Below are 19,317 nucleotides of genomic sequence, written 5' to 3' on the forward strand. Positions count from 1 at the left end.
TTTTTTTTTTGACTGTTGTTGTGTCAATGTTTTCTGTGGTATCTTCTGTCCCTGAGATTCTCTCTTCTATCTCTTGTATACTGTTGGTGATGCTTGCATCTATGGCTCCTGACTTCTTTCCTAGGTTTTCTACTTCCAGAGTTGTCTCCCTTTGTGATTTCTTTATTGTCTCTACTTCCATTTTTAGATCCTGGATTGTTTTGTTCAATTCATCTGTTTGGTTGTATTTTGCTGTAATTCTTTAAGGGATTTTTGTGTTTCCTCTTTAAGGGCTTCTATCTGTTTATCTGTGTTCTCCTGTATTTCTTTAAGGAAGTTATTTATGTCTTTCTTAAAAATCTTCTTTCAGCCTCATGAGATATGATTTTAAATCTGAATCTTGCTTTTCTGGTGTTTTAGAGTATTCAGGACTTTCTGTGGTGGGAGCACTGGGTTCTGATGATGCCAAGTAGTCTTGGTTTCTGTTGGTAAGATTCTTGCATTTTTCTTTCGCCATCTGTTATTCTCTGGTGTTAGATGTTCTTGCACCCTCTGCCTGGAGGTTGTTCCTCCTGTGGATCTGTAAGCCTGTGTCAGCACTCCTGGGAATCCAGCTCTCTCCTGGTAAGACCTGTGCACAGATGGTTGTGGAACAGCCCCACCTCCTGGGTGTCCCAGCTGCTCTACTGCTCCTGCAGCCTGTGCCTCCTGGCTGGCCCCACCTTAGACAGTCATCAGAGAGAAAATAGCGGGCTCACCTGAGTCGTGGGGTCAGAGGACTCCCTGCAGACAAGATCTCAGCTGGCAGGAATGGTGCACAGAGGGCTGTGGAATAGTCCCACCTCCTGGGTGCAGAGGGATGCAGGAAGGACCCTCTCCCAGCTGCTCTGCCGCTTTTCCTCAGTAAGTTTTAATATACCTTTGTTTTGGCTACTATCTGTCACATACAACTTTCTATGCTATTTTCTATTTGTTGTGATGCACACACACACACACACACACACACACACACACACACAATCCTTTTTTGAACTAAAATTTCTCAGATTAGGGATGTCCAACCTATACCAACAATACTAAAGTGAATGCTCTTAACACATCAAAAATTAGAATTTTTACAGTTTACATTTGAGGTAGAATCCTAGAGGTGAGGTCGGGCTGAGAAGGAAACATGTATGTTATTGTCTAGCTTTTGTCTAATTCTTTGCAATGCCTTTAGCACTCATGATGAGGGTATATGAGGGTATTTTCTTGTCAACCAGTGTAACAAAATATGTCATCTGGATTTCTTTCAATCCGATAGGTGGAAAATGGAACATACTATGACTTCAGTTTATGTTTTTGTCTTGAAAGAAAAATGATAGTTTTAGTTTTGGATATATTTGTAGATATAGATCAATTGGTTGGGTGCAAGCCCTGGACTTGATCCCCAGCCCTGCATGAGCTCAGTGTGGTGGCCTCTAACCAATCCCTGAACTCTAAGGTCAAAGAAAATAGAATCTGCAATAGCTCCTCTGGCAACTGTGAGCTTCCTAGTGTGTTTCCTGCTGAGCTTTGCCAATCTTCATCTCCAGACTGGGTTTTGTGGCTGGAACCTGAGGACTCCAATATGTAGCTGTGTCAAGGAACAGCATTAGCAGGGCTATTGAGGGCAGTCTCTGAGTCCATTTGTCTCTTCAGTGACATGTGAGTGAGATTGGTGTTTGCAAGGCTCAGGGAGCCCACTGGGACTCAGTTATGGGGCACAGGATGGGCTAACCACATCAATCATATCATCAGCTCAGCTTCTCTGGTAGGAGGGAAAGCAAAATCAGGAGGGAATGGAAAGAGAACTGGGAGTCACTCTGCTATAGAGGAGAACACACACACATGCATACACACACACACATGCATACACACACACATACACATGCATACACACACATATACACACATGCATATATACACACATACACACACATACACACACATGCATACATACACACACATACACACATGCATACATACACACATACACACACATACACACACCTGCATACACACACATGCATATACACACATGCAAACACACACACATGCATACACACACATGCATACACACACACACACACACACACACACACGAAGCAAAGAAGCATGCTGTGAACCCAAGCAAACAGTGGCCATCTCCAGCAGTTCATTTGTCATTCATTCTCTAGGATAATTTTTATTTGGTACTATACTAGGTTCTGAAGATTTAATGCAGACAAAGATACAGCCCTTTGGTTGCTTCTGCTATAGAAAAATGGCAATAAGCAGGCAACATTAGGCATGGAATATACAATGGTAAGGATAAGCTAGGTGGAACTATGAGAAAGCAGAATAATAATAGTTTGTGATCTGAGAGTGTTGACTACTTAAATGTCACTTTTGTCACGTTAATATATCTTTAGACAGTACCAAGAGGTAGATACATTCTAATCACACCTTGACAGGTGAGGGCATTAGGGCAGGGCTTAGGTGTGTATTTTGATAAATGGGAAGAAATAATTTCTGCCTTTTCTTACTCTCCCTCAACTCTTCAAGAGACCTTGCTTTTGAGATGAGCCACACCTCTGCCTGCATGATCTCCCTAGAGCAAGACTGTAGCCAGTTGCTGGTGCTGATTTCATGCTGTACTCTTGTCATAAAAGTGCATGACATAGACAAATATCTAATAGAAGCATATTTGTCATTAGTAAATAGAGATGAGTTATTAAAGCAAAATGAATAGTTTATAGCAGAAGCTTAATTTTTGTATGTGCATTAATATGCAGGTGTGTGTGTGTGTCTGTGTGTATACATGTGTGCATATGTGTGTGGAGGCCAGAGGACAACATTGGTTGCTATTCCTCAGACATGGCCAATTGGTCTCTCACTGGCCTGCAATTTGCCAAGAAGCTTAGATGGACTGTCCAGCGATTCCTGGGGTTTGTCTGTCTATGCCTCTGCAAAACTGGGATTACAAATTTATGTCATTATACCTAGCTTTTTTTTTTTTTAAACCTAGGTTCTAGGGGTTGACCTCAGGTCTGGATTGTATTCCCAGCTACCAGATATAAGAAAAAGTATTAACAGAATCCTCCAGATACCATTTTTAAAAATTATTTTGTTTATCTGAATTTTCTATTATACAACAAACATGAAATAAATTTGTAAAAACAAAAACTAGTACCACACTAGCTGGATTCCATCATTCACTACAAACTAATTTGTATTACTTTCTATAAAATCACAACTGATCATCAATGCTCAAATCCCATCCCACACTCCTTGCTTGAATCTGGGTGACTCTCCTGTCCTTGGTATAAGCAGGTTCACCTAAGATCATTGGTATTTTTCTAGGTCTAGATACCAGGGCAGAGATGGGGCTGTGCAGAGAGACATACAGTTTGCCTCCTGAGAAGACTCAAAATCTGCAAATATGTAGACTAATACTTTGGTATGTTTCAGGTTGTACCATCTTTGAAAACTGCAAGAGCTGCCGGAATGGCTCGTGGGGTGGAACTCTGGATGACTTCTATGTGAAGGGATTCTACTGCGCAGAGTGCAGGGCAGGCTGGTACGGAGGAGACTGTATGCGTAAGTAGACCCCCTGTGCACACACACAAGCTCTGACTTTACTTGGTTTGGCATCCAAGTCTCAGCTTAGAATACAACTCATGTTTATCTTTTTGGAATTTCAGTTTTGGAATGCCTGTGGCTAGAGACAGGACTATCAAAACAAAGATAGATTTCCATCTATCCAAGGTGGATAGTGGACATGTGTTCAGGATTGTGTTTCTAGAAGCTGCCTTATCTGGTTCTCAAGTTCACCTTTTGCTCAAATAAAGTCAAATCCTTACACACACACACACACACACACACACACACACACACACACACACACACACACACCATAATGGATGTCCGTGCCAGGAGAACTTTTGAGGTGGCTTTGATCAGCAGACAGTGAAATAGACTCCACTATTGTCATGTGTTGTGTATTTAAAATAGGAATTTCTTTGATACATTTCTTAACTCCTGAATTAAGTTCTTGAAACCACAATAAACTACTAACACACTATTTTACCTGGGAAGGGAATTCTTCTGGAAAGTACTTGATCTCAGAGGATCAGTCATTGTTATTCTTCTCTGAGCTTCAAAGCTCTTTGAAAGTAGAATAGAAATCTGGTACCTCCCTCAGTCCAGGATTCTCCTCATGCCCAACCTTGGATGTCCTCTGAGAGTCCTGCATCTGTGGCAATGCCCATGTGGTGGGATTTCAGCAAATCTGCTTTATTTGTTTCTTAGTGGAATCAGAAGCTGTCAGGATGATCAGCTTTACTTCTACGAATGACATTCCTAGCTTACAGAGACTTTGTTTATAGTGATGCTAACCTAACCACTGGACCCAATTTGTGGCCAGATGCTAGTAGTTTTAAGACTCCACCAAACCCAGAGGAAGAGTGGGGTTTGTTTTTATTCCAGAGAGAACATAACAGCTCTTGAAGGTAGGTAAGTTTTAAAATGCTGGTCTCTACTGCTGATTTAAAATTTTCTATGCCACTTTAATTGGATTTTAGGAAATGTAATATGAGGCTTTGTAGATTATTTTTTTTACCAGGTAGGTCGGCTATGTGATGTAACCTGCTTTTTACCTTGGGAGCTGTTCTATGAGATGGTGTGAGAAACCGATGATCAGGATACAAACTATACTGACCTTGGTTGAAGTAATGACTGCATGCTATTACATATGGCTTTGGGCAAGTCATTCAGCCTCAATGACAGTGCTGTCATCTTTTTAAATAGGAAAGAATGCTGTCTGTCTCATAGCACAGATTAAGTGTGATAAGTACATCTGAAATATTTAGTGCTTTGCTTAGAGATAGCGAAAGCACAATGTCATGTACATAAGTGATATATTGACTTGTTTTCCACATACCTCTAATTGATAAGATGGTAAGAAGTCCAAATACAAAACTGCTTTCAATAATAGCTTAGGAAAGACACAGAGTCCTGAAAATTCAGCTCAGTCAGTGAAATGCTGGCCATGTAAATATGAGGACCCAAGTTTGATCTTTAGCACCTCTGTAAAGAGCTAGACATGGTGGTCTTGGGGAGCTGGAGACAAGTGGATCACCGAGATTGCAGATGGCCAAATTTAATCAACTTGGTGAGTATAAGGCCAAGCATAGACCAAAACAAACAGACAGACAGACAAACAGACAGACAAGCAAAGATGGAAAATATCTGAGAAATGACATCCAAGCTCCTCTGATATCTATACACATAAGATTCATGAGCATGTACACACACACACACACACACACACATCTAATTCCTAAATATAACCTATTCAGTCTGAATAATGTTACTGGTATGTATATTTTCAGGGATGACCATTTGGTTTTGGACAGCCAGTTGGTATGCTCTTCCCTGGGGAAGACCACCTCTCCCATTCCCAGAATTCCTCCATTTTTTAAATGGTTCCTTGTCTATGGTTGGGCCTTGTGGACCTTTCTTCATCCAGTTTGGCATGTTCATTGATGTCATCCTTGCTCAGCTTGTACAGCCATGCCTGAGATTTAATAGTAGTTTCTGATATTACTAGGAGACACAATTTTGAAACAAACTCCCTGATCTTCTTGCATGTATAATATTTCTGTACTCTTCTCTATAATGTTCCTGAGCTTTAGGTACAGAAATATTCTGTAAATTTATCTATTGGAACTACATTCTGATTAGTTGTGATTTTTGCAGTGGTCTCTGTCTGTTGCAAAGGTAGAGGAACTGGCTTCAGTTTATGTCAAGTTGACAAAAACTAACCCAGAAGGCCAAAAAAGTGACAGGTAATTCTAGCAATATATCAAAGGCTCACTGAAGTTGAGTCAGGGCTGTGTGCAAAGGTCATAGTTAGGAATGCTACTTCAGTGGCTAGGTGGGGAGGAAAGAGCAAGTTATGAGAAGAGGCTCAAAGAGCTAGGCACCACACTCACTGACACACTAGAAGAGTATCGAGGGACTTGAAGTTTGTCTGAATAGCAGGTACCCAGAGATATCCCCCGTGCATGACCTTTCCTAAAGTCTCTGTCAGTTATGTGTTGGGTTGAGCTTCAGTGTGAGAGCTGGCTGCAGAATCTGACTGGTTGGGTTGCCAATGACACCACTCTAAGAGTCAGGCTTTCTTCAGGACAACAGAGCTGGCTCAGGGAAGATAATGATCCCACTAAACAGGTTAAGTAGGAAGTTTGTGGTATTACTTATCAGATGGTGCATTCAGTCAAAGGAATGCACTCCAGGTGCTGGACACATAATGACAAGCAGACAGACATGGTCTCTTCCATTGTAGAGCCTACCATTCAGCAAAGAAAGATAAAAACAACAAGAAGAAGTCAAAACAAATGTGGAGAGCAGATCATTCTGTGAAGTAAACAAACAGAAGAAGGGCCAGATTCCTCTGTGCATCTGATTCTGTCTGGGACACATGGGATGCTGTGATTGCATTCTGCCTGTTTTGAAAACCTCATTCCACACAGTGCATGCCATCACAGCCGCAAGCACAAATAGAGCTTTTCTTATGGAAGCCCAGTCTGGTCATCATGGATTATGGTGGGCCCTCGAGGAGGATGAATTTCGTCTGTGGAAACAGGGTCAAACCCAAGAAGACAGTGGTTTCATGTTCTTAGGTTCTTGTCACTTACGTAAAACCAAAGCAAATGCAAGGGAAGAAGCAACGCACTTGTCTGTCTGCTGAATGCCTAACTGGAGCTGGCCATTGTACTGCCTTCTGTGAAGGTGAAGACCTTACCCCATGCTTGGGTGGTCCTACTGTAACTGGAGCTGCGAGGCTGTACTACTATTCTCCCAGTAGATGGCGCTCAAACAATCCTTTAGGTCTGTCCTTTCTCCTGAATGAGGAGGGCATCTTTCCTGTAGGGAAATTGCAGGGCAACTTTCCATTTCCTCCCGTCCTGAGTAACGTGTACAATCTTAGCAGGAAAGGGGAAAGGTCAGCACTGAGAGGCATTGGGCATTCGGCAATTGAGAGACAGAACAGGCCCGTAATTTGTAACTGTCCATACTGATGATATTAGCCCACCTCCTAGCAATTTTAACACTCAGTATGTGATTGTTTCATCCATTGTTACAGTCAGAGTCTAGTCTCTAGGTGAGTGTCTGCGTGACTAAGCCTAGAACCCAGAGAGTTCGATCATTTTCATCTACCTGCATTAAGAAAGATAGTTTGGTAGTCTCAAAACTAAAAGAAAGGTCTATTTCTTTGTACTTTTCTCAGCATTTAAATTAGAATAATTTCAAGTCAACAGGGTTGAAAGAACTCTCCAAGTCCATGCTGTCTACCTGGATTCACCAATTATCATTTTACAAAATGTGACATTATTTCTCGTTTTTATACTACAAATGCTAATATTTTGTGTTTTATGTTAGCATACTCTTCCCTTCCTTTGTTTTTTCTTGAGACAGGGTCTCAGGATGTATGTAGCCCATGGTGGCCTGGAGGTCTCTGTATTCCTGCTTCCTCCTTCCAAGTGCTAGAATGACAGCTGGATTTCAAGATGCCTAATTTTTCTTTCTGAACCTCAAATTTGACCAGTGAAGATTTCGAAAACCACTTCCACACATGTGTTTTGAGTACCCCTCCTCTTTTTGAGTCTTCATTAGTATTTCTAGTTCACTTGTTCTTCTCTCCCAGGTCCTGAAACTAGTCACTTCTCAGTGACTCTGGGTTTCTTTCATGGGGGCACTCAGGGTTGTGATTAAGTGCTGGCTATTTGAGGTGCTTGTATCAAGAGCAAGGCTGTTATCAGAGCTCCTTAGACTGGGAAGTTGGCTTCTTCTATTTCATTGATTCTTTGAGAATTTCACATCATAGTTCCCAATCACACTTCCCATTCCTTCCATATCTGTCCCCCACTGTGAGCCCCCCAACAACAACAGCAGCAGCAACAACAACAACAACAACAAAAATCAAGTCCAGTTTGTGCTGTCCACAGACTTACTGGAGCATGGTCAAACTTCCAGGAACATATTCCCTAAAGAAAACTGAGACCTTTCCTCCTGCCCCTCAGCCAGAAGCCATCGATCATGGGGAGCAACTCTCCAGCATCCTCATCACATTTTCAAAAGTTCTCTTGGCAGCTTCCTTTTTAGGCTGTTCCATTTCAGGGAGGGGGTTGGGGTCCGAGTAGGGGTTGTCCCAGAAGCCTTTCATGCCCCTCTTTTTCAACTGAGTGCCTGCAGCCACCAACATCACTATCAAAGTAGTTCCCTTACTCTTTGATTTGGGGCTCAGATCCTGGGCTTCCTTGTGGTTTCTGGTAACAGCATAGACCAGGGTCACAGCCCCTGGCAGCAGTAGGACCCACACATGGCCATCAGTAGCATCATGGACTATGGTGACCCTTGGAGAAGGTCCAATCCAGAAAATGAACCATTTTTCACCTTGGGCCTCCATCATTGCCTAGAGCCAGGATCTCCATTGGGAGATCCTGAAGCTGGGTGGCATGCTCCAAGCCTGAGTCTGCATCTGTGTGAGCTCCAGGGTGCTGCATGCCATCTTGCTGACCCCATGGTCAACGACCTGATCCACTGCCAACCCCAGCCCTCTCTCACTGCCACTGTCATCGTATCTCCAGTTCTGCCTCTTTCCACAGTGCATGCACTTCTCTGCTCTCCCACTTCCCCCATCTCTGTTGCACATTTGTTCCTCATAGTGACACCTGCCAGCCCATGTGCCCACATGAAAAAGTTGTCTTTCTAAGTGGAGCCATCCTGATGACCTCCAGGGCTGGTTTCTGGAATGGGACTTTCTTTTTCATGGTATATATTCATTGTACATGGTACCATGTTACCTAAGGACACTTGTACACAATTGATACTGTACATTGAGCATATTTTCTCCATAGCCCCATCCCCTCTTTCTCACCTCCTCTTCCATTAGTTCCCCTTTGCTTCTACTTCCACGTCATATATACATACATGATTTTTCCTTGTGGTTTCTGGTAACAGCATAGACCAGGGTCACAGCCCCTGGCAGCAGTAGGACCCACACATGGCCCTCAGTAGCATCATGGACTATGGTGACCCTTGGAGATGGTCCAATCCAGAAAGTGAACCATTTTTCACCTTGGGCCTCCATCATTGCCTAGAGCCAGGGAGATCCTGCAGCTGGGTGGCATGCTCCAAGCCCGAGTCTGCATTTGTGTGAGCTCCAGGGTGCTGCATGCCATCTTGCTGGCCCCATGGTCAACGACCTCATCCACTGCCAACCCCAGCCCTCTCTCACACCTGCCGCTGTCATCATATCTCCAGTTCTGCCTCTAAAATCACATGGGATGCTGTGATTGCATTCTGCCTGTTTTGAAAGCCTAAAGTGAAACCATTTTTCACCTTGGGCCTCCATAATTTGCTTAATATCAACATCTCCAGTTGTATCCATTTTCTTGCAAATTCAACTTTGATCTTCTCTAGGGCTGAAGAATTGTGAGTATATGGGCTACATTTCCATATCCATTGCCATGCTGCTGGACACTTAGGTTGCTTCCCTAACTTAGGCATTGTGAATGCTGCACTATATGTCAATGTACAAATGCCTCTGCTATGTGTTGGAGTCCTTCAGGGAAGACCCAGGAGTGATGGAACTGGGTCATGTGGTTCTAGCTGGTTTTACATAATAACTGGACTTGCTTATTTTCCCTCCAGTAGTGTATAAGGGTTTCATTTTACCCACATTCTTGCCAATATCCATAGTGATTCCTATTTTTTAGTGACTGCCATCCTAATTGAGATGTGATGGAATCCTAATGCAGTTTGGATTTCCATTTCTTTGACAGACAATAAGCTTGAACATTTTTTACGTGTTTATTGGCTATTTTTGTTTTAACTTTTGCTAACTGTCCATTTCATTAGCCCATTTATTGATTCTGTTGCACTGTTTAATTTTTGAGTTCCTTGTATATTCTACATATTAATCCTACCTCAGACATATAGCTCCTGGAGATTTTCCTCCCATTTTGTAGACTTTTTTCCCCCACTTGATTATCAATTTACTTTGCTGTGCAAGAGTTTTTAATTTCACAAGGTCCTGTTTGTCAACTGTTGGCATTCCTGAGTGATTTAAGTCTTATTCAGAAAGTCTTTGTTTATTCCTGCATCTTTAATCATTTTCCTACTTTCTTTAATACATTCAGAGTTTCAGGCCTTATGTTAAGATCTTAGATCCATTTAGAGTTGATTTTTAGACAGGACTAGGGACATGGATCTAGTTTCATCTTAGAATGGTATTTACTTAGCTTGGGCCTCAGGCTGCTCCTTGCTCACCCACACATGTGAGCTTCAGGAGGACCCAAAGCCCTGAGGATGTGATTATGTGATATTGTAGTCAATACCACAGGGATCCCAAGGCTTCAAGTCCTGAAGGATATTGGGGATCTAAGGAGGTTAGGGAAGCAACCCATATTAGAGGATTTATAGGGAGAGATTACGGCCCCTAATACGTTTATCTTCTTACTTGTGTTTTGGACAGAGGCAGAGGAGCAGAACTGGCTATGAGCCATGCCCCAAAATGTTTGAGGGCTAGAGTATCTGAGATTAGGTGTGTGCAGGCGAACACATGAGCCACATTCAGAAAGGACTAAGAGAAAAATCTGAGATGGGAAGGGTCAGAAGACAGAAGGGTTGGACAAGGGAGACAGGGATCTGTAATTTTAATTTTTTTAAATTCTATTTTTAATGATGGTTCTTAAATGCTTTAACCTCTTTGTAGCTCACTACCCACCAGAGGTAGTAGAAAAGAAAGGATACAGGGAGTGTGAGGGGGAAGTAGACCTGTTTAGAAAGGTTCTTTGGAGCAACTCCCATCAGTGTTGTCTGGAAATCGGCAGTTCAATTCACAGATTAGCGTCATTAGCTCTATCCATCTGAAACATTTTATGGATACACCAGCACTCCAGTTCGGTAGAGTCGGGTTAGCAACTGTGGTGACACAACCTAGCAGACAGCCAGACTTCAGCATCAGCTCGAGTCAGCAGGAGAGACCAACAGGAACAACAGAAGTTTTCAGCTGTGCCTCTCTCAGGGAATCGAAGATAAGTGAAGACCCACAAACGTTGCACAGCCAGCCGTACCAGCAAGCCAAGCTCTGTCCTTGTCACTCTGTGGAGTCCTATTTATATCCTCCAGACATCTCATGTGCTTTGCCTCAGCATTTGTCTTGCCTCAGCATGTGCATCCATTCAACCCCAGTCCTAGGAGTCCCAACAAATAGAGCTCAACTATGCAATGTAAGGTGAACCAATACATGTGTGTTGTTAGCAAAGAATACTTCATCACACGTCCTTTCACCTGTTTGCTTTAGCGGAACATCCTCTCTTCTGTGTTTGCTTCAGTGAAATGTTCCTTCAGGAGTCTGCCGTAGTCTTTCACCTGTGTCTACTTCAGGAAAACACTCCTTTACATGTTTGCCTCAGCAAAACACTGTCCAACACAGCTGACTCTCCAAAGAACCCTTGTTTCCACCTCGGGGCTCACTCATTTAAAACCAGATCATCTTGCAGCTTTCTTTGTCCTGACTTTTCTGGGGTAAAGAATAGTGCGCAGTTGGGTCTACAATGAAGAAGGTACCATGAAATGTCTAGCAGCCTGGACTTGGACCTGACAAATTTACAAATCATGGTTTCTCTTTTATGAAGAGAGACAAAATAAAAATGGTCATTAGTGTGTGTGTGTGTGTGTGTGTGTGTGTGTGTGTGTGTGCATGTGTGGCAGTCAAATCAAATGCTGTTTACAAATCTCTTAGTCTAAGAAGTAATATTCAATAAATGTGCTGGTTAGTTTTAACTATCAGCTTGATACAATTTAGAATCACCTAGGAACAAGGTCTTAATGAGAAATTATTTAGATCCGGTTGGCCTATAGGCACATCTGCAGGAGACTGTCTTGATTGTTAAGTGGTATAGGAAGACCCAGCCCATCATGGGCAGCTCTGTTCTTTAGGCAATGGGCCCTGAACAATCTAAGAGAGGAATAAGCAAGTGTGGATACATGCATCACTTTTCTCTGTTTCTGTCTGTCCCAAGCTCCCGCCACTGTGACTTTCCTGACATAATGCACTGTAACATGGAACTGTAAGCCAAACAAACCTTTCTCCCTTAAGTTGCTTTTGTGACAGGGTATTTTATCACACTAATGAAAATAAAACTAGAACAATAATATTTTTTTTATTTATAACTCAGAGCCATCAAGGGATGTTTTTGCTTGTTTGTTTGTGAGTGCACACGTGTGTGCCTGTGTGTAGGTATGTGTATTTGAATGGGCAGAAGTTAATATAAAAGACATATAGTGAAAGAAAATTTCCTGAGAGAAAAAAGGAAGTGGTATTCATGCTCTGTGGTAAATAGTGCTTCATGTTTTCTGTCTAAGAAGTTTCTTGACATCAGGTAGTTTAAACTGATGCAGACCAATGTCAAAGACTCATCAGCTATAGCTTACTCTCTGGGTAGGAGGAGAGTGCAGGAAAGAACTCTCTTCTCAAACAGTAAGAAGTTACTAGATTAACAATAACACAATCACAATTTTTTAAAGACCATCAGATATCTATGAATATAGAACCGGGATAACTCCAGTCTTCAGAGGAAGGATTTTTTCCCTCAGGCTAACAAGGATTCAGGATGCTTGGTCTCTGGGGCTGGCTGCTGAAGCTGGTGGAAGACAGGGTACAGATGAAGGCTGTACCTGCCAGAGGAAAAACAGAAGCCAGGCTTTTGGTAATCTATACCCCAGCATGTTGGAGCAGAAATCTAAAGCAAATACATACTCTGTTTTCTGAAACTGAGTTTTGCCAGTTGACCAGGGTTAGGTGAGACAGCAAGTTCTATAGGCTGTTGCCATTGCAAATTCACAAACCTGTCATCTTACAACCTCATAATCCCATAGTGCCTTCCTCTTGTAGTCTGGAAAGTGGGGCAAGTTGGAAGAAGGAGGATTTGTAAATATCAAAGAGAGATTTAATAGGGCTCTGGTGCTTGGGTTTAAAATGCCCTCTGGTGGGATTCTAGCCTTAGTCCTGACCCAGATACTAGCTCCTGACTCAATCAAGTCAAACTGTACAATCTTAATCTTCCACAGCTAATAAAGGAGAACACATCCCTAATCAAAAGAAGTGATGTGCCCTTTCTTTTTTCCTGTTGTAAAACAAACAAAACTACAGGAAAGAGAAGAATGATCCAAATGAAACAGTTTCTAGATGATCCATTTGTGGAACTTTCAGATCAGAAGTGTTAATAACTTTAGATTGATTATATTAAAGAATCTATAAGAAAATATGACTTTTATGAACTAACATGAGAAATGTCAAGTGAGATTTAGAAAATTAAAGAACAAATCGACATGCAAGTACTATACACACAGTATTTGAAATTAATAACAACAAAGACACCAAGTGAAAGGAACTAAGGAGAAGGAAGAATCAGAAAAAACAAAAATAAGCCAACAAAAATCAACCAGACTGAAGTCCAGAGACAATATACACAAAGCCCTCAATGTGATTTTTTTTTTTGTTAGTGTATATTAGTTGTATAAATACTGGTTTTTATTGTGATGTATCCAAGAAGTAGATTGAAGAAGGGACCGGGTAGAGGGCGTAAAAGAGAGTATTGGGAGTAGAATACAGTCAATCCAGTTTTCTTTTCTACCTCCCTCCAGTTCCTACGGTTTTGGCTGCATTAGCAAGATGACATTTTTTGGGATGATCCTAGCGGTTTCAGAGAGGAAGTATCTCCTGTCCATAGTGGTACATATTTTTCTTGCTAAACAGTTATTTTAACTGAAGGCATAACACATGTGGTCTAGGGAGAAGGGGCTTTGAAATGGCTTTGATTGGACGGGGAGCTATTGAATTTTTGATATAGTCACCCATTTGGTTAACAATTCATGGTTCACCAGCTTGATACTTACAAAGAAGTAAAAAAGGCAAAGTCCCTGCCCTTGCAAAGCTGTACTGCTAAGCACAGAAATAATTCAATCAGCCATCTTCATAAAGTGTCAGGCTGACTGGGGTTTTAGGCCAAATCACAGCTTGGAAAGTCACTACTGGACTTCTCGTGTTCCTGATGAAGACAAGAGTCCCAATCAACTCAAAGCCTTCTCTTGCCACTTACTGTGAACTGGGCATTGTTCTAAATACATTCATGCACAGTCTTATTGAGTCTCCACTTCATTTCTCATCAGAGCTATTTCATAGATAAGGACACCAATGTATCCAGGTCAGGGAAGGAATGGGGTAGAGGAGGGATTGTTACTTAGCTCTAAGTGACCAGGACAAGATATAATTCCAGAAGCTTGGCCCCAGAACCAATGGCGTCTTTTCCAATGAACTATCCCCATATAACAGAGACAGCCGAGGTCAGGGCTCTGAGGGTCCATCTAAGGACCTGGAAGGTGATGGTGGGATTAATGAGTCACACAGAGGGTTCAGGCTTCTTTTCTGCCCCTGACCTAGTGGCAAATTAGCATGCCACCGTTAGGCCTTGTCTTTGCCAGCTGTGTACCTGCTGGGTCTGCTGGGTTATAACCACTGTCATCATTTGGCTCTTATAGGATCTGGAATATAGGGCAGAATCTGAGCTTCCCTGGGAATCTTACGCTGATAGTGTCTTTGATCCACACAGGACTCCATAGAAAGAATAAAATGATTTCCATTTACAGAGCATCTTTAGGAAACAGGTACAATGCTAGAAGCCGGGGCTGGAGTTAGAACTCAGTTGGTAGTGTACCTACCCAGCACAAATGGACCTAGGTTTGATCCCCAGGAACACATAAAATAGGCATTGAGATATACCTGTGAAATGCCCTCTCTTGGCAGGTAGAAACAGAAGGATTAGAAATTCAAGGCCAGCCTCAACCTTAGAGCATGGACTACATGAGATTTTGTCTTAAAATAAATAAATCAGATAAATCCTTCAAATGAGAAAATAATAGAGGACATGATGACAAGTACTACTGTTCGCATCTCCATCCATGAGAAACCCTGGCTCAGACAACATTGAACTGACCTAGGGTTCGAGCTGTTTTCATGTGCTGAGCCCTGCATCTGGAGTCATCTTTGAAAGAGGAAAGATGGGATCAGTGCCTCTCCATCTAAAGAGTTTCTCTGAATCCTTTTCTCCCTGAGAGGGAAGATGAAAGAAAACCCAAATCAAACCACTTCTCAGAAGTGTGTGTGTCTCTCTTGCCACCCCACCTCCTAACACTGCAGACGATAAGACTTGTGTGAACGTTGGAGGTGTTCGTTGCTGTGCAGAATCTTCCAGTTCTCTCACTAGTTTGAAAATTAAGGAAGACTTCCTTTTAATTCTTTAAATGGAAGCAAGGTCTGTCTACCTGTTCTGTTCATGATGAACTGTAAAAGAATAGAGGTGAGTCCAGGGTTTGGAAGACTTGGGGCATGGTCTGGACACATACACACACACACACACACACACACACACACACACACACACACACACACACACACACACACACACACACACACACACACACACACACACACACACACACGCACATGCACATGCACACACACACACACACAGAGACAGAGAGACAGATACATAAACAAACAGACACACATCTAGACAGAGTCACAGATACACACATACAGACACACACACAGACAGAGAGACAGAGAAAGACAGAGACATACACACAGGTAGACATACACACAGGTAGACAAATATACATGTAGACATAGACAGATACACACATACAGATACATACTGACATACACACAGACAGACAGAGAGACAGAGACATACACACAGGTAGACAAACACACATATAGACATAGACACAGATACACACATACAGATACATACTGACATACACGCACACACACTCACACACAGAGGCAGAGAGACAGAGACAGAGACAGAGAGAGACAGAGACATACACACACAGACACACATCTAGACAGAGTCACAGATACACACATACAGACACACACACAGACAGAGAGATAGAGAGAGACAGAGACATACACACAGGTAGACATACACACATGTAGACAGAGACACAGATACACACATATAGATACATACTGACATACACACAGACAGACAGAGAGACAGAGACATACACACAGGTAGACAAACACACATATAGACATAGACACAGATACACACATATAGATACATATTGACATACACACATACACACACACACACACACACACACACACACACACACACACAAGCATGCTTATGCACATTCAGACATCATTAGGGAACCCAAGCACGCCTTCTGGGCCCTGAGCCTGCTCTAGTCTTTTAACTCAGGACCACCTGCCTGGTTGGCCAGTGGCACTTCCTTGGCAGGGACTCTGGCTCTATTCACTGTTCTGTCCTGGGCAGAGAGGTATATTAGTTTGTCTCTGCACCCAGATCAGCCAACTCCAGAGGAGAGGCAGAAGTGGGAATGGAGCAGAGGGAGTCCCCAATGGGGGAACGGGGAGGGAGTAGGGTCCCTTCTTTTCCTTTCTGCCCAGTGCCCCTTCTCCAAGCACATTTCCAGAAAGTGGCCTCTTTGTCCTTGGTTGGCTGGAAGTTTCTTGGAGCCAAAGAGTCCCTCCCCTTCAGAGTGAGAGGGAACAGCAGGCTGAAGAGCCCAACCCCTGCACATGCTTTGCAGTTCTGGCTACCTCTGGAGGACAGCCTAGGACAGGCATAAGTGGTCCAGCTACCCTGGGTGGGGCTGGGGTCTCCAGGTCCTTCAGAATCTGCATGAAAACCTGGAGCTGTCCTAGCCTCACCAAGGAGAGCAGGGTGGGGAGGGCCCACAGATACAGGCTGTCTGATTCCAGCTTCCACAAGGAGGAAAGGATGCCACTGGAAGCAGGTTGGCAGCCTTCAAGCTGCTTCTAACTTGGGGCTCCCAGCAGGAGATTTGTAGGGGAGCTGGGACTTAACACCTTGCAGGCTAGGAAGCTGCCAGGCTCTACAGGGCTGAGGCTGTGCAGGGAAGCTTCTTTTTTTGTCTCTCACACCCAGGGTAGCACGTAGCACTTCCTTAGCCTTAACAGATGGGCAGATGTGGGCGAGAGAAAGAGTGAGGTATGCGGGAAGAATGTGTGCTTCCGGTGGGAGACACTTCACGTGTGGTACTCTGGAAGAGGAGGAAAGGTCTTTCTGCCTCCTGATGCAACAGAAGAGGCAGGCGTAGATCAGAAAGTCCCTAAGGAAGAACCATGTCTCATTCAAGGCGAACTAGACAGATCCACATTCAAATCCCAGTAGCAACTGCTGAATTTCACTGATTTTTCTGTTACCACTTCAATGCATAAGCTGTCTGAAACCTCACAAACCCATAGGGCCTAAGTACAGTTTTATTCACATGGGACTGAGGTTGACTGAGTTATGGAGAGGTGAAGTAACCTGTCCAAACCTGCACAGCTTGTGAGGCTAAAGCTGGGCCTCAAAGGACTTTGACATTTCTGTCCTCACTCAGACCCTTGTAGAGTCCTCTGTTGGTCATCAGAGCTTGGGAGCACTACCCTCTTATCCTTGGGATTCAACACTTAGGCAATGGGAAGATGAATATTGTTTCCCAGGTTTATCATGAGAGTTAAATGAAATAAGCCTGGTATAGCTTTAAGCCAGGGCCTGACTTATAGCAGCATAATCCTTCCTCCCTCCTTCCCTCTGTCTTTCCTTCCTTCCTTCTTCCCTCCCTCTCTCCCCTCCCTTTCTCCTTCCTTCCTTCTTTCCTTCATTCATTCCTCCCTTCCCCCTTCTCCTCTCCCTCCTTCCCTCCTTCCTCCTTCCCATCTTTCCTTCCTTCCTTCCTTCCTTCCTTCCTTCCTTCCTTCCTTCCTTCCTTCCTTCCTTCTCCCTTCCCCTCTTCCTCCTTCCCTCCCTTCTTCTCTCTCCTTCCTCCTTCCTCCTTCCTGTCTTTTCCTTCTTCCCTCCCTCCGTCCCTCCCTCCCTTCCTTCCTCCCTCCCTCCCTCCCTTCCTTCCTACCTTCCTTGCTTTCTTCCTTTTGTCCTTCCTTCCTTCCTTCCTTCCTCCCTCCCTTCCTTTCTTCTTTCCTTCTTTCCTTCCTCCCTCCCTTCCTCCCCTCCCTCCCCCTTCCTTCCTTCTTTCAACGAATGTTCCAGGTACTATTCTAACTGTACAAGCTAGCAAAGGCTTCAGCTCTACCAAAATAGGTAAGAAAGTAAAATCCAAAAATTTCAACTTTGTGACATGTGTTATAAAGAAGACAAAACATGATGGAGTTAGCAAGCATTTCCATGGATAGCTGAAGAGGGGCTTTTTGAATAAGAGGTAGCTGAGGCTAGTTGGCAGGGGAAGGGAGACCATGAGCTCGTTAGGTTGAAGTTAAAGCATGCTCAAGGCCTGGCATTAGGAAGGTTGGTATGGCTGGAGCAGAATGGACAGGCAGATGGTTGGGATTAAGAGGTGACGTCACACAGTCAACAAAGCAAAGCTGAGGATGTCACTGTATTGTGTGACTTTCCCTGGGGAGATGTGAACAAATGTCTGTCCTCTCAGATAGGGCATGGATGTGAGTCAGTGAGTTTGCTTGGGTTACTTACAGGAGGAGCACATATGTGGAATTATTTATAGGAATGTGGATGACTGATTCAAAGACAGCTGCATCATAAAAATAAAATAAAATAAAAATTAAATGTAAAATAAATAAAGTTCCTAGAATAGACAATCATGTGCTGCACACATTACAGGCGGCTTCACCCATCAGAGAGTCTCCTCTGCCAGCAATTGTTAGTACTTTTAAAACAGTGGAGAGTGGCCTTGTAAATTTCTGGAGCATCTTCATTCAGCCTTGTAAGTTTCATTAACTTCTTGCATTGTACATGCTTCCTTTTCTTCATTAGTCTTATCATCCTCCTCCTCTTTCCAAATGGGATGTTTCAATGCTATACAACACATGGGAAGATGCTCACATAGGGAATAACCCTTGGTGAGCTAAATCAAGAGCGAAACCATCTGAGGTTTTGTTTTATTATTATTCACTTAAGTTAATAAGGACAGGTCTGGCAGCTATGTGGAAAATAAAAGGCTGGGTGTTAAGCATGTATGCAGGACAGCTTGGAAGAGATTGGGCCTTCACAGGAGTCTACCACTTTTCATGGTGGAGCAGGGTAGAACTACACATCATAGTGAAGACATAAATTAGACATCTTAGTCATTCAAAAAAGCCTTGGGTCTTGATCTTGTCAAAAGTAGGGTTTGGGTTCTTTTCCTAAAACCACATCCATATTTCTACTGTCATATTAACATGGAAGATCAACTGGCATTACCTTTTTT

The 19,317-nt window shown here is 43.1% G+C and overlaps 1 protein-coding gene across 2 annotated transcripts in view; it reads left to right on the top strand.

Annotated features, from left to right (window-relative positions):
- Pamr1 (peptidase domain containing associated with muscle regeneration 1) overlaps positions 1–19,317 on the top strand; it is a 97,061-nt gene that overhangs the window by 41,885 nt on the left and 35,859 nt on the right. For both annotated transcript variants that reach the window (XM_031371158.1, XM_031371159.1), the window contains exon 3: positions 3,451–3,579. In XM_031371158.1, coding sequence (XP_031227018.1) covers positions 3,451–3,579 — 129 coding nt within the window. The remainder of the gene's footprint in view (positions 1–3,450; positions 3,580–19,317) is intronic.

The sequence above is a fragment of the Mastomys coucha genome, unplaced genomic scaffold (assembly GCF_008632895.1).
Source record: "Mastomys coucha isolate ucsf_1 unplaced genomic scaffold, UCSF_Mcou_1 pScaffold15, whole genome shotgun sequence".
Classification (NCBI taxonomy): Eukaryota; Metazoa; Chordata; class Mammalia; order Rodentia; family Muridae; genus Mastomys; species Mastomys coucha.